Source organism: Varroa jacobsoni, unplaced genomic scaffold, assembly GCF_002532875.2.
Source record: "Varroa jacobsoni isolate VJ856 unplaced genomic scaffold, vjacob_1.0 scaffold_119, whole genome shotgun sequence".
NCBI lineage: Eukaryota > Metazoa > Arthropoda > Arachnida > Mesostigmata > Varroidae > Varroa > Varroa jacobsoni.
The window spans coordinates 159,695-180,855 of record NW_019213021.1 but is presented as its reverse complement, the minus strand read 5'-3'; the positions used below and the strand labels follow the sequence as shown (position 1 = coordinate 180,855).

The 21,161-nt window shown below is 38.9% G+C and overlaps 1 protein-coding gene across 10 annotated transcripts in view; it reads right to left on the bottom strand.

Moving 5' to 3' along the window:
• LOC111266744 (uncharacterized) overlaps positions 1-21,161 on the bottom strand; it is a 57,182-nt gene that overhangs the window by 21,161 nt on the left and 14,860 nt on the right. For 9 of the 10 annotated variants that reach the window (XM_022844473.2, XM_022844532.2, XM_022844517.2 and 6 more), the window contains exons 6-13: positions 20,025-20,061; positions 19,323-19,488; positions 14,253-14,647; positions 12,570-13,477; positions 12,095-12,374; positions 9,096-10,050; positions 7,536-7,951; positions 929-1,207 (exon numbers count right to left, since the gene is read on the bottom strand). In XM_022844473.2, the coding sequence (XP_022700208.1) occupies positions 929-1,207; positions 7,536-7,951; positions 9,096-10,050; positions 12,095-12,374; positions 12,570-13,477; positions 14,253-14,647; positions 19,323-19,488; positions 20,025-20,061 (3,436 nt within the window). The remainder of the gene's footprint in view (positions 1-928; positions 1,208-7,535; positions 7,952-9,095; positions 10,051-12,094; positions 12,375-12,569; positions 13,478-14,252; positions 14,648-19,322; positions 19,489-20,024; positions 20,062-21,161) is intronic. The other variant, XM_022844569.2, reaches the window with a different exon arrangement.

Here is a 21,161-nt window from a genome sequence, read left to right as displayed (position 1 = left end):
TAGACGCTGATGTAACCCATACAAGAGCTTCATTGGTATTTATCAGACCTTAGACAACTACTCTGAGGTATTACCTTTGCTGCAGAGATATCTGATTTATAATGTAACTTGGCGAATCTCTAGCTGTAGCTTGCTTCTACGTTAAAAAGAAGTAAGACGAGCGACAAACTGCGCGAACGTATGGCAGTAAATGAACCCTCCGCAAATGGGCGACAGCATTGGCGTTAAAACGATGTTTCCATTCAGTTTTGAACTATGCAGGAACGATTCAAGGGAGGTTGGCGTGTATGTAGGGTCTCTAACGAAACATGAGGCTATTATCACACTTTTCAAGGCAAACAAGGTCAATGGAACCCAGCCAGCTATACTGGCTCAACAACGTTTTTGGGATGTGTTTTATTTATAATTTTAAAGTATTGAAAGTCATTATAGAAAGTATAGCTAAAGGTTATCCATAAAGAACCCTTTTAAATCTATCTTTCTGTTTGAAGTTATTCTTAAATCCTGAAGATATGTGTATTTTGAAGTTTCTTAAATAACCACTGTTCGAAGCGGAAACAGTTTATTTTATACAACTGCTGGAAAACATCCCGTTATGTTAATTCTGACAATTACAAATCGATTTCATACGAAGTAGTTTTCGGGTTAATGGCTGGCTTTAACTGACATTGATGACAAAACATGTGACTTGTTTCAAATATGTGACTTGGGACAAAGGTCTAATTTTTCGAAAGTTGTCGAGGTAGTTCTTGCAAGAAGGACGAGGTAGTTCTTGTTGCTGCAAGAAACGTAGACCTCACTAGTGGCGTGGCAATCGCAATAACAGCACATTGACACTAACTCCACTTAGTCTGTCATTCGTACAATACTCCCTCCATGAAATGATAATATTAATCTCCGTTATCCTGAACACCGGCGCTGAACTTACCATCGCTGTTGTCCCTCGTAAGCAAAGTAGCCTGGCGTTTGACCTCCTGCCATATTCTTTCAGTTTGTTCCCGGCTCATGCGTTGCTCCTGAATCCAGTTTCCAGTCCCTGAAACTATAACCTGGCTCCTGAAGGCCTTTTTCTCTAGAACAGCCCGTGTTTCTTCTTCAAAAATCTTAGCTTTCTCAGCCGCCAGCACACTTCTCTCATGGTAAGACAAACACATGGGATTATTATATGCCTCGCATGTTCTTGGAGATTCGATAGGATCAGTTTGGCCTGAAACAAAATCAATGCAAACATAAGTATACAGAATAAAGTCTATAGTTTTTTTTAAGAAGTGCTAATAAGATGATAAATGCTGTTAAATTATAATGCACTCGATATTTCTGTTTAATAATATATGTGCGGCCCAGAAATATTAATGACGTAAAGGTAGCCTTCGTAGTCTTTAAGTGAAGTTAGCGAGCTTCGCCACCGTATGTTTCAGCTCCTTTTGGGAGGACTTTGATATAGATAGCATTTCCTAATAAGAGTACAGCGAGGGGGAACAACAATAGCGACGTTGTGTAAGTGTCTAATGCGAACTTTTTTGGGTGCAATCGCTAGGCAAACCATGAACAAAGCCAGTTTTGCGATCACTGGTTTAATTCCCGGCAGTCGACGACCCTGGAGTATATATATATATTATGCACTATCATCATAAAAGCTTGTTTTTAAACTTATGTATACATTATTTCTGCCTACGGGATGTCGGCATCTGTCGTATTTAGTAAGTTGTAAAGTTCGATGAACGATGCGGAGCCTAGCATTGGCCTTGCCGCGAATGTAACACGGCGTTTTCTCGAGATGAAGCTTACTACACGTACTCGAATCAAGTTCGTCCCAAAAACAGTAAGGGTTAATCTCTGCCCCTTGCAATTGTGCGTATTTCTAGATCATTGGAAACAGAGGTAAAGTATTTTACTACACGCTTTTTTTACATGTAATTTTCTACATATTGAAACGATAATAGTCATATCCAATTTATACTATAATAAATGTATTAGCTTATAATTAACTAAGTAAAACGTTCTGGCATTGCGAAGCTAGGCTACTTCTAATTGTTGTCTTCTCTTTTATTATAAATTATTATCAGCGATTTGTATGTAATAAGTTCGATCTTGAATTTCAGCCATTGTCGTGAGTGCAAGTGGACTCCGTGAGTTTTACCTTCATTAAAGTCACCAAAGATTCCCTTAAAGAATTCCTCACTGGTGACTTTAACCAGGGTACAATTTTTATGACGTAACACTACTTATAGGTAACAGAATTTTACATCAGACTGTGAACTTCGTCATTGAATGATTAAAACACGTATAACTTTGTTAAATTTTTGCAAAATGAATAAATTGGACTCGATCTCATAGACTACACTTTCTAGCCCCTCTCCGATGCCACAGCACGTTCTCTTATTCCAGCGCTAAAGCCTATTTCGAAAACCTTCTGTGGATACCCCCGCAGTTATCGACAATGGTCAGCTGTCTCGTCAATGGCAATGAGAGACACATCAGCCATTATAAACCGATTGTAAATTGGTCCGCCCAGGGTGTTCCTGGAATTTTCAAACTTCTGTGACATAAGTAGACTATGGTCTTTGCATTACTGAATTTATATCACGACCGAATAGTCATAATGTTCAGCCCGGTTCTCCAAGCCGTGGGTAGTTGAGGTTAGCGCATATATCGAAATGGTATAAAGATACACTACACGAAGATTGAAAATAATCAGTTTCTGGCGCCAAGAGGACTGGCTATAAATTTAGCTTAAACTAAATTAAACCGCGAGTGACTCCCGGTCTATAGGCAACTAACCCTAGGGACGAATGTATAAGATATATAAAAACTCTCTTTTTACAAAACAAATGGACTTTGCCCCGCTTTTTGTTTAATATATATAAGAAATCACTTTGCGGCTGTCTTTCATTTTCTTAAAATCCAAAAAGACAATTCGAAGACTAAAACCAACTTCAGTTTGTTTCTGAACAACCGTTGTGTATGTTTTCTGATTCAAGTCCCATTGAACGATATATTTTTGGGTGATTTTAGGATCGCGTATTAGTCATACAAAATAATGGGCGAATCTTCCACGGTTAGCCATAAGCAATGTACGTTGTGTCTTATGTTATGAGCGATTGCTTTTTTCATAAATAGCCAGTTAGAGAAAGAGTTAGTTAGACTAGAGAGAATTAACTAACTGATTAATTAGTTTTTCCTGTGTTTCTCACAAGAAAGAAAGTGAACGTATAATACAAAGTACTTTTCGGAAAAAATCAGCCGGGTGAATGTTCCGAAACAGAGTAGCAAAGCGACCCATGCACAAGTGCTTATTATGTTTCTAAGAGCTAAAAAAAAATTGGTCTAACGGAAAACGACCTAATTGTCTTTTCTCAAAAACGCTTACATATTTATATGGTATTCTTCTAACAATGAACCAATATCAGTCTTAACTTCAATGGGAGCTTCGAAATGACGGTTACGTAAGAACTTAATCTTAGTCAAGTTACCCAGCTCGTTATGTTTCTTTCTTTTTTCCTAATTTTGTGCATAAATTGTTTCGCTTGCGGGGAACAGGTTCCACAACCAGATGTTGGTCACGGAAGCGCTGACTTTAGCTAGCACTTTATAATTATAGCACCTACAAAACACACGCTTTTCTGTCTCCATTCTTGTGTGTGTGCATTTTGTCCTTTATTAATATTTATTATTGTATATTACTTTGACTTTAGCGGGACCTTTTTCATTCAGCTAGCGCTTGTGTTCTCTGCTCCAGTTCCTTTTTGGATGTCATCATAGCCTCTATCACGTAGGACATTGGTATCTAGCTCTCTTCATTCTGAGGTATCCAATTTACCATGGCGGCGGCTCTATCTAGCTTTCTTCCAACTTCTGCCTCATCGAAAGCTGTGCAGTACTGCTTATCCTAAGTCACGTGTATGCACACGCGAGAGTTGCATGTGAGAGTTGCACGAATCACTTGGCGTCCTTATTTTACGAATGTACACTTGAAACTATCTGTAACTAGGCAGCGAATATGCTTTACCACTGTTTAGCCGTTTCCCAAATAAATGTCTCATACCGTGGTATCACGTATCGTTACGCTCACCACTGTAGAGGCAAGAGTAGAAATGTCTTATTTATCTCGAATGCAGTCTTTAGGGTTCAGTTAAAGCGTTTAAGGAACCTTAATGAATGTGTTTATGAATATAATTTTAAATCGCTTTTTGATCACTGCCTTGCAGAATGCTGCGTTCTTGTTGTGACTAGTTGTCTTTCGGCAGCAACTTAAGCTGATTACGATTTTTCTAGTAACAAATATGGCTGAAACATCGTTAATCGTGAACCGTATCTTCCACCTTCATACATAACGTTTACATCTTAACAATTGTTAAAGAACACTTTCCGGTTTATTCGATTAAGTTTTATTGTAGAATATTCTTTTTTGTATACTTGAGTTTTTGCAGATCGTTTTACTCATCATGTCTAGACTCAGAACTACAGGGATTTGTTAAAGAATGGGTCTAGCCGGTCGGGTTCGGAATGTTTGACACTCGGTGGTCGTTACATAGCACAATGCGGAGGAGAAACGCCATGTTTGCGGTGCGTCGGAAAGATCCGCATAAATTGTAACAGTTCCTGATCGGCACGAAAATTAATGAATATTGTTTTTTGGGTTCCGTTGTACTTCCTACTGGTAAGCCTAGCGTCTTGCCGTCGATACGTTACGGATGTAGGTTATACAAAATACATACAGCATTGTCACATTCTACTATTGCCCCTAAATCTTCGGTTAACGTTAGCATACGATTTACGAGGTTATTACCTATGTGTATAGAAGTGAAATAGAACAGTATCACTCTGGACGAGAATGACCTTATGTTTATGAACACAGCATTGTGCTTCTTGTAAGCATCGGAAATTGTTACTGTTTAGCTCATGAACCAGAAGTAAGTAACCTAACCTAACTTAACCTAACCTAATCTAACAGCTAACCTAACCTAACCTAAGTCCATGGTAGTCAGCACTTGGGACATTCTCGAGTCACCGCAGTCGGACCTGCTCTTCTTGCCAGCTAGGCTCCTTCTAATTTGAGTTCCTCAATCTTACACTCTAGGCATCTTTCAACAGTTGTGCCGGTACGATTGTAATTTCTGACTCAGACTGAGATCAATGGATCCCCCGGCTCGAGAGTCCATGTTAGTTTTAGCGCCAATCTCTCGAATTTACGTCTCGCCGGACCCAGTTATAACCAGTACTAGCTTTAGCACAAGATTTCGGTTTATGGCTTAAAAAGCTAGCTTTGTCTGGGTTTCTAAACATTCCAAGGCTTTGACCTTCATAAGGTTGGTTGCATGTTTGCATATAAGCCATTCCGTAAGGCTGTAATCCGTACAGTCTCGCGTTCTGCCTCCTTTTCATTTTTTATCTGGCCACCATTTCTACCTCCTTCCGTGCACGTTACATTTGGCAGGCCGCCTCTAAGAAAATTTTTTACCGTTCTTTATGGTCTAGTTCGACGGACAAGTGGATGGCTGACTGACGTTGTCCCTTGGGGAATCATCCCTTCCTCTTGGAGAGGCTGGATTTTACCCTGGAGAATAGTTCTTACACGCTTGTTTGAAACACCACATTATACCATTTCATTGGTAAACCATTAGAGTTTACATAAACCTCTATAAAGGCTTTGTTATTCCGGCTTGGCAAACGTATCGTCAGTATATTTTAACATCCAAGATAATAGGAAACGGTTAAAAAATGTATGTTGTTAATGAAAATCTTCTTTTTTCTATGAGGATAGGCTATTGACTATAATAGTCCATTTCAGTGAATGTCAACGTTTACTATCGACATAAAGTGTTATATATGGCAGATTATTTCTGCAGTTCGTGCTGTGAGAATTTTCTTGGCTTAACGAATGTATCCTTGCATTGAATTAGAAACTTAGGTAGTTTTAGTGCTATGGTCTAATCACGCGTTTTTAAAAACCGAGAATTACGAAATGCGTTGATTGTGTTTACTTTAATATAATTTATAATAAAATGTGACACTTAGGTCAATCTTTGTAAAGCACCAAATAAATTTTCATGGCTTGTTAATTATACTAGCTCTTTTGACTCAAACAGGACTCGTCTTCTTCATCAACCTTCCCTTTGCCTAGTGCAGTTGGAGCTGTTCGTTCCGCTATGTAATGCGATTTTTGCATATTACTCATGGGCGGTCAATGGAAATTATGACGCAAAATGACAGTAGCGCATGTATATCTACTATTTTACATTTGCGTCAAACATTGTAACAGACACGCAAGTCTGAACGCAAGGCTTAGCGATAGATTTTGAAATTGTCTTTGTATTTTTTAGTCGATTCTGCTCAGCTTTAATTATGTTGCTCTGGATAGATAAAGATTTGCGGCCTCAGGTTCTGCTTGCAACGGGCGCCTATCATATCGCTAAATCACTCGCCAGAAACAGTGCCAGCATTTGTGGCATTTCGAAATGCCTCGAAAATCACTCATAACTTTAAACAAAATCTGGAAGGAATCAACAATGTGATGCCTTTTCCACGAGCTTTGACGCTACCTGTCGAAACGAGTCGAACGCCCAACATCTTCCCAAATGTGCTTTTTAAACTAGTGAAAGCATGAATTGAGTTAACGGATTTAGCTGGATGCTTGTGAATTAGGAACATGTACGGTCCACACTAAACTAAGTATCATGAGCTTGGGTCAACCAAACTGCAAGCTATCTTACCGATACTACTTTTTATTCTAGCTTAATTTTCATCATATACAGGTATTCAGCATTACAAGGTGATTCAATCATTTGACCTGAGCCGCTTCCTTTTTAGAAAGCATGATTATTGCTAAATCGATAAAAAAAAAGTGTTCGATGATGCGTCAAACTGAGCTTCGACCCTTAGGGGCAGCATGCGGTGTATCTGTGAGTTTCGCACTAAACACCATTAATCACCGGTAACTCCTGTGTATTGTACATTCCCGAAACCCTTAAAGAAGTTGTTCCACTGACAAGTTCTCCATCTCTGAAATGGCCTCAGACTGCATCCAAGCTGTACAAAATTTAGTTGAAGGTTGCGGTACCCTGCTGAATTGTATTTAACACTGGTCTGTCCATCGTAATCCGTTAGATTTTGTTATTGTTCCTAGTATCACTTTTCGGCTCGTGCAGATCTTCGCTCCACATACAGGAGCTTCTAATTTTATTCGAATAAGCAAAAATAGTTTAATAAATAAGTCTCTTTACAAACGTATTGTACAATTAAGAAGTTGAAAGCTGACGAAAAATACCAGTAAAAGGTACGAATGTATCATTACTGAGATATAACAAACACAAATATTAGAAAAATATAGATTAAACTTTTGTTACGGCAAACGAGAGAAAGAGCTTTTGTAGCCTAAATTGTGCACGGACTGCGTTACCTTAGCATAGTCTATATATCAATAAGTGTGTATCAGAAATTTATGCAGCCGGAGAACAGAAGATGCAAAACCTTAGCCACTACTGTACAGTATTCAAAGAATCCTTATGAAAATAAACAGAATTGAAGGAACATACCCAGTTCATGGCCTACTCCGGATCGCTGCCGGTGTCTATCCTTATGCACCTGCCGCTTGTATTGCGTAGCAAGTTTACTTGGGATTGCTGTTTCAATAGTAACTGATGATGATGGTGATGTATAGGCTGATTCCTCAATCTTTGATAACATGCAGGATTTCGTTAAAGTTGTACTAAGCGCAGTCTCTTCGAGCACTGGAGGTTTGCCGCATTCGAACGAATGAATTTTTTGCTTAACGGAGAGTATTGGCGCTGGTGTACCTGGTAGTAACGAGAGTTTTGTTGACAATGGTGATCCCGACTTGTATAGACTTGTACCATTGTCCATAATGGAAATCGAATTCGCTGGCGATGATGAAAGCAATGGTCTCGTATCAACAAGTGCAGGCAGAGTAGGAGTCGATGTAGGATCCCTACTAAATCGATAGACAGATTTTAATTATCTGGAGTTGAAAATTCGGGAGCTCGAATAAATGCCTACATAAAAATTGCAACAGTCAACCCAAAAATAAGGTTTTTAAGATTTACCATCATGAATTCGACATAGCTCTATAGAAAGAATTAAGAAAACTCTACCTAGTAGGGAGATTGGGTTATGTTCTGGAAGAACAGTAACTGTTTTAGAAAACTTACCAGAATTTTTTGCGAAAACATAGCAAATAGGAAAGAGCCATGCAGCCTCAACGTTGCATTAAGGCTTGGATATGAAAAAGGGTTAACAGCAAATAGGCGTTGCACTTGCCCGTTTGAAAAGGAAAACATGACCTCCAGCCCACGTAAAATTAGAAGTACTTTTGCTAAAAGTTGTTGGTCATTGGTGCAAGCTGAATATTTTACAATAAGCTAGCGCACTAAAAGTAAACTGCTTCTTGCGCAAGTGTCCCAAGCAGCACTTATTTTAAATTATCATTTGCTGCTAAGAATGAAATTCACTACTTACATATGTTGCCCCTATTTTAGATCAGAAAACCTAATTTCTCGAAATGAATATAACAGATAAATGGCTACACTTCCTGTGAAAGTGTGAATACAGGTTAAAAAAACAACAAGACGACTGGACAATGAATTCAGAGGAAACAGATAGACGCTATTTAGCTAAGAAAAATACGAGACCGATGCTTTAATGGATAACACACTTTCCAGGTGAAGAAGAAGGGTCCGGCACAATAGACGTTCGAAGCAGGGGTTCTCTAGACATGATCAGATACTTCTTTCTAACCAAGTTAATTTTTTCGATTTTTGCAGTAACTGGTATTAAGTTCGTATTGTTTCCCTACGGTGTGGTTGCTATTAAAGAATTAATCCGGAACGGGCGAGGGTGTTCCGATAAATGAGGGATGTCTCAAGAAATATCATATGTTACGGTGGCCCAATGGACCTATAAACGAGGGCATGCTAAGGCTAATTTGTGGCCTGCGTGTTTTTGTTTGCTTGTCACTTAGTGTGCCAATATCCTCGAAACAACCGAATAACCACTCCTCATACGACTGTTGCTAATACTAGAAACCCCAAACAAAAACAAAACCCGCAAAAAAAAAGGACTATTAAGGTAGTACTTACTCTGTAAAGAGATAGTCCCCGTAGTTGACAAATGTCTCAGTAAGGTGACACTGATGACGCATATCAGATATCATCGATAACATTGAACTCTGGGCCACCCCTATTCCTGACCCAGATCTTACAAGTGTTGGTCCTAACACGATGCTGAGATTACGCGAGTCCATCTTATTGGTTTCTGCACGAGCAGCAACACGTTGTAGATGAGAACAGAAAAATCTCAAAGTTCCCATATGGATTGGCGGTAACTTGTGTACTAAAGAATGAAGAACGGCAAGGCGATGTCCACAGTCTGGAATCTTGTCGGCTGCTATAAAATGGTGATATAATGTTCCAGTTAGCAGTGGCTCCGGTAATAGCCGGAAAAATGATTTCAGAAGAGAGCTAACCACATTTACGTCCGCCCATCGCGGATCGTCTAATTTTACATTAATTGGCACACTAGTGCCACCTTTCTCCTTCGTCAAACTCTGGTTGTTAACAGTTGCCATAAGATGCTGTACGGCGGCTGAATTACCCGGTACTCGGTAAATGCCAAGCACATCTAAACCGCGTTTTTCTATAATCGAACAACAATGAACCACAAGCCAGGGCACCAGCGGATTATCGACAGAAGGAGGGCAATGATCAAGCGGTACACCAATCGACGATCCTTTGTGATCACCTTTGTGCATGACAGCTCCTTCTACTTCTCGGCCATCCAATAGAATATTTGGCTCATCGCCCATCGATGCTCGTCGAGACTTCGACCTTTGCGTTGCGGTGACTTCCGGTGGTTTCCTTAACACTCCAGTAGTTTGCTGTTGCGTTGAGCTACCTGAGTGTGCCCACGAACTCGTTGCGCACGATGGTTGATGATTTTTAAGAAAACGTCGGTCGAAGGCGGCTGCACGCTCAATTACAGAAGGCCCGACATGCAGTACTCCACTAGCATCATTGTTCTCCGCGTGTATCACACCTGTAGGACGCGTGTAGGACAGCAGTAGGAGGGCAATATTTGAAATCGAGCGTTGATAAGACAGGTGATGCACAGGTTAATGTTTATAACGAAAATAAGAAATCAGTTTCAATAAACATTATACTCGGTGTTTCGTAAGATATAACTATGAATCATTAATATATGAATACCTAAGGTGTCGACGGTCTAACATAATCGCCAGAATATTGCCATTCCTTCTCACAATACAACCGGCAAGCGGCCTGACATTGTCTTTACTACGACTGCTGCCCTCTTTCAACGTCGTACATTAAAGCTTTAAAACATTTTTACATTCACTTTCACATAAATTTACTATTTCTATGAAAGCTTTGTACTACCCGTTATTAATTCTCAACACTCTAAAAAAGTCTATCTGTTATTCGCGAGTTTAAGCTAGGAGCGTTCGCCATTAAAAAAATATATCGATAAAAAATGTGCTTCTTTAGTGAGAAATAAAGCTTATTATTATTATTATATTCAGCCCAGATGTATGAACCGCTTAGGTTGTCACCTGTCGTTCAAAAATCATCATGAAACTCCTGCTGCAAACGCTATTACATTAATTAAGGTTGTGGTTGTTAGTTCAGCTTTTTCGGCTATCTCTTGTTTGCTCACTGCTTTCACAACGTTTGCTGTATTTTAAGCGCTTGGCAGATTTAAGGTCCTAAATTTGGCTGAATTGTGTTTTGATGATGGCCTTATGTTTGGTCAAGAATGTCGCCGTAGGTCGGTCAATGCCGACATACTCCAGTAGCCTCGACAGGTCGACTAATTTATCTAGCATTATGAAAATATTCGCTATTTAAGAGCGCCACTGTTGTTGCTATCGTCGTTGATCTTCGGAGTTTCAATCAGCAGACAATATAGCCTAATTATATGTCAGCTGCAGTGTAAGTCACAGGGCTATCACCATAGCAAAATCAAAAAGGATCTCTGTTTCTTGCTATATGAGACTGTGTGTGGCCGTTAGACGTCCGTACAGACGTTTCATGTAATTCTGTGAAATGTTTTTCTTTAAGAGTCTTTCACTTGCATTTTAAAGAAAAAAACGCAGTTTCTGTTATAGGAAATACGGCAGTATCTAACTGAGCATATTAACGTTATAAATGTTCAAATCTCACATTATATCTTTTTGTACTGGAACACATATATTTTATGGTAGAAAAACGCATTCAAGTTAGATATTACTACTAATGCCCATGGATTCTTGGAATCATACGATGCATTAGATAGAATAACCACAGGTTGTATCGAAATGTACTTTTACATAGTTCTCTCAAACTTATCAACCAGATCTAGAAGAAATTAATCAACTTGCTAGATGCAGCACTAGGCCAGAAGTAATTTATTTGAAAGACATCAAAGAATGCTACTCGTATAATAGGATTGGATAAAGTAGCGGCCTGGCAACTCAGAATGCTCGCTTCAAAAGTTCATTGTATTGATAATATATTTTATTCATCATCATTGTTAAATTTGACTTAAGCAGAATGTAAAATTTGCGTTTGTTTGTAAACAAAGCGCGCCGAAATTCAATTCACCTGTAATGGTCGTACTTAAAGTAAACTGACTATATTGAAAGTAATCGACTTACTGGTATCTTTGATGTTTTTCGCTTATGAAATGAAAAATCGGGGTAAGTTATAATTAACTGCTTTCACAGAAAGCAACAGTAATATTTTACTTGAATGCATCCATGGTAATATCACTTGATCACCCTACCCGTAGAGTTGCGATATATAAGACCGCAAATTAAAGACGATTGTGGTTAGACATTAGATTTGTCATCAAGCCTTTTAGCTTAACATTGTCGATTGGTGATAACAATAAGAATCTGATCACATATTCTATCTTTTGCATAAGCTAAGGCCATTCAGGTAGCCACTAAAATTCAAATAAGCTTCTTGTCTCCAGATAATTTCTCAGAACGTATATCGAATCTGTATAAAGTGATTCGATTAAGGAAGAAAAAGAAGTGATATAGCAATTCCTTCCTGCTCCACAAAATATTGTATCCACTTACTGCAAATACTGTTCATAGTCGCAGATGTATCACATTGCACTAAAAACTCATACTCAGCATCACTTGAAGCTCTTGATGCGAGGAGCTTCCCGTCTTGTGAACAGAATGAACATTCTTTTAGTGGATATTCGCTCTTTGTAGAAGGGAACACCGTTCTTCCAACAATGAAGTGCAGCACGTTCTTGCGTCGTTTCGCCAAAGTAGCTGACGCAAGGGATACGCGCACTGAGCCAGAGGCCAAATCGCACAATAGCTTATTTACAACTACGTTTATAGACTCCTGCAAAGGATATAGACACTGATTTTAGTAATTATAGAGCAGTAGAATAACTAAGAAGCAAATGTAGTCCTTTTAATAGTTGCACTGTAAAAGAACGCACAGTACTGTCTTTGCATAAAGAAGTTATGAAAATTGCTGATCTAAAAGAATTGAACCAATATCATTAGTCTTCTTTCACTTAAGTCTCTACCATACCTTATCCGTGACAATCCTCAAAATGGAATTTCCATTGCCCCTTTTCTCGACATGTACCCCAGCTGGACGCCAGCTGTGGTCGAATCTCTTGCCATTTTCGGGGAAACGTAATATCTTGAGAGCGCAGCTAGTGCCACCATGGCTCATGGAACTTTTGTCTGCAAAAAGTGTCTTCAGTTTCTTAAGAGACACTCCAGGTGGGGGAGAAGTCGTACCACTTTTCTTATCCCCGCCAGTGCCAATTTTTTCATCCTTAACAGTGGAACTCTGCCAATTTGCTCTGGTATCTTCATGAACAGAAACCTTTTTATTGATTCTTCGGCTACAGGTGTGATGTATGGTTTCATCAGCGCCGCGAGCACTTACTATGACACTCTTTTCAAATTGCGCTGTGCGAGTCTGCACCGTATTCGGTGGTGGAGAAGTCATTCTTGTTAACTCACTGCGGTACAATTTAAGTTTCTCCATTGACCGAGCAAGAAAACCCTGACCTCCACCTTCAAATAACTGCAATTTGGCAGCTACGGACACTTGTAGACCAGGTGACGGTGAATCAAGGGAGCCAAGTGATGAGGAACGGCTTCCTTCTCCTCGACGAGCTGCCGCCATTTCAGTTGACAACCGTTTGTCCTTTTTCGCCTTTATTTTTTTATTTTTCTGTCCCCTACGGTTAGGTAGTGGTCCTCTTTCAGGGAGTATTCTCCAATTATTTTCATCTTTCCCAGTAGCTAAGTGACTAGGTACAGAAACAGACGGTGGCATAGGACCAGCACAGCTAGATGTTTTGGAAGAGCTTGACGAAGGCAAAGGTGTTGAGGTAGTCAAAGGTATTGCAGGGAGGCTGAGGGACAGCTCACTTTCCGCACCGGAAATGCTGCCACTCGTTGTTACACTTTCGTTTAATGATACTGGAAAAAATAGAGATTCAAGTGACGTCGGCATCAAAATTACTAATAATAAAAATAAAGGATTGGCTTGGATGTCCCTTTAACTAAGAACTAAAAGTTCCAAGAAGTTCGAATAGCAATAAACGTAAGTCCATACGTTTGTAAAACCCTCTCGGCCCTGTTGTTTTGGATGACGCAGAACATTGCGTTAGTGCTTTGACGAAATGATGTTGTTAAACCAAGTCACTTAATGACCTTTGCAATGATAAATTACCACATTACCATCATCTATTACTAAATACACAATACATTGTACAGGTTCTTATAATAGAAAATTAAATAAGGTATCAGTGATACAATTAGGTCTAAAAATGCTTCAAACCTAGCAAAAAAAATCTACATTTTTCTACCTTGAAACAGTTCCTGTTGATCCCAACAGTTTCTGTGCATAATAACGTTAATTAACGAAACCCTAAATTTATGCTGTAAAACTGAAAATAAATTTCTGATTAGCTTCATTTTTGTGCTTCTTAAAGCAACCGCAAGACGTTCTTTTTATGACTATATCAACTATATATGAAATATCAAAAACCTTAAAAGCAACCGAGCTAAAAATGTGTGGAGTACGTATGGCACAATATACATACGCCTAAAAGCGTCTCTTCGATTTTGCAGGACTCGTGCCCTTAAAGAGTCTTAAGTTAGCGTAAAAGTTACGATGACTACCGACTCTAATGGCATGTCGAGTTAGATCGTCGAGCACACCATATCACAAACGCTTTAGTACTGCGCTTACCGGTACTTTGGTTGATAGGTGAACTATGTACAAGCTGCAACGACTTTAACTCCCGCTGCTGCTCTTCCCTATAGAAATATGAACCTATGCTGGCCAAAGTTTTTCCTCGAGGGTACGAGCTGAGGTAGGGTCGAGGTGCTAGGGAGCTGCTTAGCCAGTGGGATCGCTGCACAGGAATGACGTTGAATCCAGCGCCAATCCCAGCAGAGGCTAGCCCGGTGCCTCCAGTAGTGTCCATCGAACCCAATGAAGGCGCAGGGCAGCTAATCACCGAACGAGACAGGCCCCCGGAAGGTACAGCACAGATTCCACCCCCGGCTCCCGCCGCCAGCAGGCCGCTTCGAAGCAGAGGGTCATCCAGTACCGACACCACGACTAACTCCAGTACCGATGAGCTGTTTGAATAGAAGAAAGGAGAATGACATTTGGGCGAGGGCAATATGTTGTTATGTACGACAATAAACTATTATCGCGTCTGTTATCAAATCATAAAAGCAGGACCATCAAGGTAAGCAACCTTATTTTTCTTTTGTAACGTACAAAATTTAAAACGACTAAAAGGAAAGCAGGTACTTTATTGCAATTTTATCAAAAAATAAAGTAAATAACTAGTAAAATTAAAAGCCGTATCGTCTAATGAAAAATAATCCAAAAGGTTCTTGTTCCTCTGCTGATTAAAGACAAATTTTAATGATGCTTTGCCTGAGGTTTTACACTGACTTATAAACCAAGCCTTATGCGTTTACTGCGCAAACGGTTTTCTAGAAAAATTTCTTAGCTATTTACATAGCTCATGCGTTACGGACTTTAAAAGAAAGCGAGAAGATTTAGTTAACTAAATGAGGATGAATAGGTCAATATGCATATATAAAATCACGACCAGCTGTGAGAAAAGCTTTAAAACCGTCTTTGATATGCGCGCAATAATTGTCCATTCTTTACATTTTTTTGTCTTGGTGAATACTAGTTTTTTCCGTTTTGCAAATTCATACTCTTTTAATCATTTCAGCATCTTTAGATTCAGTGTTTGAGATCTTTTTTAGTGTACTAACGAGGTTACCGTAGAATATAATACATGAGATTCGACCGACGTACTGTCTTATTTTGTACTACATTTTTGTCCTCAGGCACTGTTAAAAATTTCTGCTAGCAAAAGTCAATCATAGTAAACAATTTTTTTTTTATAATTTGGCTTACTTTTGGAAAATTAGACTACAGTAATTGTTTGATCTCCTGCTTGTAATATTCCACATAATTTTCCACACATAGTTTTTTTTTGAGAGTAAACCGACAGTAGACTCATTGTTCCTCTATTATTTTCGTAAGTGAGATGCACCGAATGTCATGGCCATCCCCGCACAAAGGTACCACAGTAACTAATTATCTGATAGACGGCTTTCTCGTTCAAGAGGACCCAGAAGTTCCCATCTTTCCATGTTAGTCAGAACCCGGAATCCGGAAATCTTCTGACAAGCCTAATTACATTACACATACCCAAACGTAACAGAGGGCGAAACTGAATTGAGTCGAGCTTGGGAAGACTGTTGTAGCACGCATGTGTGCATCCGCTATTCTTGCTATTAGACAAGCTTAGTTTCTTTTAGAAAAAAAATAACAAATTCATCATGGCGAAGAACAGTTTTCGCAACTTATGTTAAAAACGTTTATTATCCACCTGTTCGCATTAGACGAACCCCCCATTCAGGTCAAATATTTTTTTGGTCGACGGAAGACGTTATAAACCGTTTTCATGTGGTTTCTGGAAAAAAACACGAGTACGGTTTCCATGAGACAAATCGGTGGATTTTTAATACGGTTTGGATTTAACGGGGGCTATACAAACGAAAAGCCCTTTTAAAGCAGAGGAATGTTAGTTTCCAGTTCTAAGCGGTTAGTCTTTTTTTATCCTATTTGGCCGTTGTGAGCCTTTATATATATATATATATATATATCTAAGAAATTTGGCCGTTATTAGCCCACAATTGTGCTGAAATTTTAAGCGACACTTCGTTTACACCTCTTAATATCGCTTGACGGGTGGTTGCTATTCAAAAGTTACTTGCAAATTTTTAGCAAAAAGAATATTTTGGCAACGACTAATAAGTAGTTTTGGTTCTAAGCTAAAGCTGTCATCGCGATGAATGATGACTTTATAGAATAGCCAGAACATCAGAAATGACATTTACAGCGCATTCAAAAAGCTTAATTGAAGTATATCTTTTTCTTCAAAAAATCTTAAAATTAATAAACTTGAAAAGCTGTTAAGTTTTAAATGGACCCGCGAGCTTTTTTGATATAATATCCAGTCTAACCTAAGATATAAACGACATCTGCAGTTATACCATTATAGCCCATTACCCCCGTCATCTTGTTTTTTAATTAACTTTCATTAATACTAACAAGCAGTAGTTTAGCTATAAACCTACACTTTACGGTTGCAACCCTCCTAAGATACTGCAGCACCGATTCAACGATACCGTTGCAGCTTTCCCATTACAATACTTTCATGCTCTAATTCAGCTAATTTATCGATAGAAGATCTATTATCTTATGAGAATATTTTAGCAGCCTTCCTGCACACAATACCAACGTGGTTTAATATATAGTTCATGTTATTAAATCTGATATTCCATTACAACTATCTGGTTGGAGTAATCACGCGCCATCACTGATTTAGTGCTATGTGTCAGTGACCACAATGCAGTTATTCTTGGTAAAAGTACTTATTACTTTCTTCCAGAATTAATTGTCCCGCTGAAATGCCAGTAACCCGTTATGTCTTTGGAGTGAACTTAATGCACTGCAGCGTAAAATAGAACTAAACTAAATTTTACGTAAGCTGTGCATGGAAATTCAGACTCACAGCGCCTGTCTGAGGTATTACCTAACCCTAAATCCACATTTATTCCCGCCCTCCAATTAGAAATTTTCAATCTCTATACCCCATTGCGCTTATTGCGTTTTCCTACCATAGCTATCCTACACTTAACAGATTAACCATCTGTTCTCTAGTTTGTCATCGATGCGCTTTACCTCTCGTGTAGAGTTTGGAATGGACAGATTTCTATTATGAACCTTTCACAAATTTTAAGTGATTGTGGAATAAATTGCCACCTCACGATCGTATGCTGAAAACATAGCTTACATTTTATTAACAGTGAACTACTGCGGCAAAAATCACCATTTTACCCTCGTGGTGTAAATGAGAAAATTGAAATGTCCTATATTTTTTTTTACTTATTTACCATACTCAAATCACATAGGTATGGTAATTTATTTTAAAAAGTGTAAACATTTGAATATGGTAAATAAGCATAGTATGGTATCCTAGAGGAGAAAAATGCCCCCTGGAGAAAAGCAGCGGAGGAAAGCAGAAAACTAAGAAATATGAAGTGACTGAAGATGATTGATATTTCATCAGCTAATTCGCAAATTTATCGGTTCATCATTATATGGCCACGTGTCTTGCAGAGATCTGACCGTTGGCCTCGGCCTCGTTCTCAAACACATGGTTGGTCTCCTGATCTTGTGGTTCGTCAGGTTTAGTCGAGCACGGGCTTCGTCGCTGTTAGTAACTCGTGAAGAACTGATTTATTGGCTGGAGACTGACAGCATCGGTTAGTGGTTAGGGCTTTTACAATCTAAATACGTCCAAACTAGCCCCTGTTTATTGTTTACACTTTCAGCCGTAACGAATATATCTACACGTGCATAGTTATCAAATTTGGTAATAAATATTGCATTATCCTTAGCTATCTATGACTATTAAGTTGATGTAGTATCCTCAGAACATGATAAATTTGGAGGCAAAGATCTTGTATAGCGCTGAAAGTCGACGCTCAGTAGTTAAGTTTCCGCGTTTCGGAGGTAAGGCTGTTAGTAAAATGCATCGGAGATTGGTTGACTTTTCCTTAAACGGATATCAGGCCATTTTTCGCCTATGGGAACGATACTTAAAAAAATTGCATTAGTTATAAACCTACTCCGATAACCCGGCCGACACAAAATTAAAAACGTTGTGTTAAGGCTTTTTCCCCAGCTATTTACTTTGGTTGTTTTACAGAGGATTTCGCTTGTATGAGCCTTATAGGAATGGAAACGGAAAGTCGGAAGGAATGATATACTCCTTTGTTTAAAAAATGGTCACAAATTGATATGTGTTTATTTAAGCGTTACAATTCAAGTTGTCCGATTGGAAGTAATCCCCGTCGGATGCAACGTACCTTCTTCGCCACTCCTCAAAATACTTTTATTAGAACATTGGCATAGCTTTCAGTTACGTCAGAAATTCACTTTTATTTCTTCGATAATATCGAACCGTTCCCCTCTAGACTTTTCCTGAGTTTGGAAGACGCGAGGTCCGGTCAACACGGCTGTTGGGGCAATACACAGATTCGAATTTTTTATGCTGTACGAGTAGCGAAGTTTGGGCCGGTATCTTATCGTAACGAACAATCCAATGATCGTTTTGTCCCAGTTCTGGGACTTTGCGTCGTACAGACTTGCGCAGTCTTCTTAAAACCTTTTGAAATACTCCCTAATGATAGTGAAGCCGGGCGGTATAAGCCATGATGAATAACTCTTCGACGGTCGAAGAAAACCGTAACGAACAGATCCCTCTTCGGTCGAAAATCGTTTTCAAACGACATTAAAATATCGTTCCGCACCCCCTCGTTATGGCCTTACACTTACATTTGATTACGTGTAATAATATGCAAGCAAGCATCTGTCCTAGAAGGGTCCAAAGGCTTTCTCGACACACTTGCATGTGTGTTCATCTGCTAGACATTCAGCTGTTTCAGAATCAATTTTGCCGTAGGCTTCCTTACGTCTAAACAGTCGACAAAAACGGCCTGACAGAAACCAAGAAATCTATCCTTTCTGCTAGCTCCCTTATGATGATTCTGTGATTGACAAACATAGGTTGTTTCACTCTTTCCACGTTCTTGTCTATAGTCACTGTTTGCCTTCCAGGGTAAGAATCGTGCTCTACGAGCGCTCTAGCTTCTAGTGCTTAAAATAAATTATCCATAACCTACTGTCATAGTTAATGCGTGTGTATACATTTACCACTGGTGTATGTGGGCGACGAATTTAGCGTAACTCTCGATGGGCGACCCCCGGTGAGCAACGATCCGATCGTGGGGTCGAAGACCAGCTGCCTGAGCAGCCCCACACTCTCGAACTTCACGAACAACCACCGCATCTAACGGCTTTCCTTCCACCCACCAGGGCTCTGTTGAAATAAAGTAATATGCAAATAAAAATGATTACAAGTCTTACGTGTAGAGCTCTCGATATTAACATTTTCACTCACTGAATATTTTCCATAGAACATTCTAAGTTTAGTTATTCGTGGATGGAAGATTGACACAATAATTAAATCTAAATTTGCTAACGGCACCGAATAAATTAAGGTATAAATTGAGGTATACACAATAAATTCCAAAATTCGAAATTAATGTTTGAAAGGTTTATTTAGCTTAGAAGATTTTTTCTAATTAGATTATAGGGCATTAATCTTTATGACCTGGATCACTGAAACTTGCATAGGGTAGCACAGGGCCGTCCAGACATTCATGGACTTAATGGCAACGCATCGGTAGCGACGATTATTTGCAATACAGATCAACTGCTGGAAATTGCAGAATTACTTTTTCTTCTTATTGTAGTTCATTTATTTAAAGCGCACTTCTAAACATTTTTAGTACAGTGCACGTACTAAGCTATAAATTTCTTTATATTTTTTATTTTATAAAGTACAGTACTCACCGATATCTTTTGGCCGTTTGCCCAAGGAGGTGGCAATCTGAAACGTTGATCAAAAAGACCACTGCTGAAAAAGTTTAGTAACGTATCTTTACACAGAATATAGACAAAGAAGTGATTTTAATGGCTCCCCTCTGATTGTTTACGAAACCATTGTTATCGCTTTGACTGAGGCTCTGCACATTAATGCGTCTCGGAACTACTAAAAAGGATTCCTCGATGAGTCTTACTCAAATGATCACGATGTACTACGGTAATTAAATTTTCAAAATTGGAATAGATAATTATAAAACTGTAGCCGCATTACAATTAAAAGCATTATAGTGCCATGTTTAATGGTTATCGCTATAGCTTCGTTAAAGACAGGGTTACTTCTATCGAAATAATAGACATGGTGCAAGATCAGAATCGAAACTTTGTGTCTGTATACACCGATTTTTTCAATTTCTTCAATGTAGTCGCTCATTTCCGCCTAATATAACCGGCATTGACCCGAAATGTTCTATAAACACTGCCACCAGCCTCCGCGCCTTGGCATCACTTATATGTGTATGTCGCCTGCGCGTATATGTACATAATCGAGCCGTTTCGAATCGAAATGAATCTCAAACAACAATGCGATATTCTATAGGTACAATGAATGATTTCCTGCTAGCATCGTTATTTAAACGTAGCGCTTCCACTGCCCTTCAAAATCGCGTATGAATAAAAGTAAATTCCAAAAGGGTAACTTAAATCTGGTCAAGGCAAGAATGGTTTAAGTGCGGAAGAAGTTGGAGCGGAAAAGGTGAAAGTGGCCGCTAAGTTCTAAAAAGACGCATTCGACCTATCTAGTGTATTTTAGTTACACTCTAAAAGAATTTTATGCTTTTCAAAGATTGATGGAAAATGTGTATCAATCTAAATGAAACTTAACATTGGAGGCAAACTATCCCAAAACAAAGCTGACTACCCTGCAGCTTTTATGTTAGCTCCGATCATTTTGTGACGGTGTATGACAGTTGCGTATTGCCCAAAAACTTCTACATATTGTTTTAGAACAATACTGAAAGACCTGGTACGTCAGTTTTTATTTTAAATATCCGTCAGTGAGGGAAATATATAGTTTAATTTTTAATTTGATTTTATTGAATGGGTACT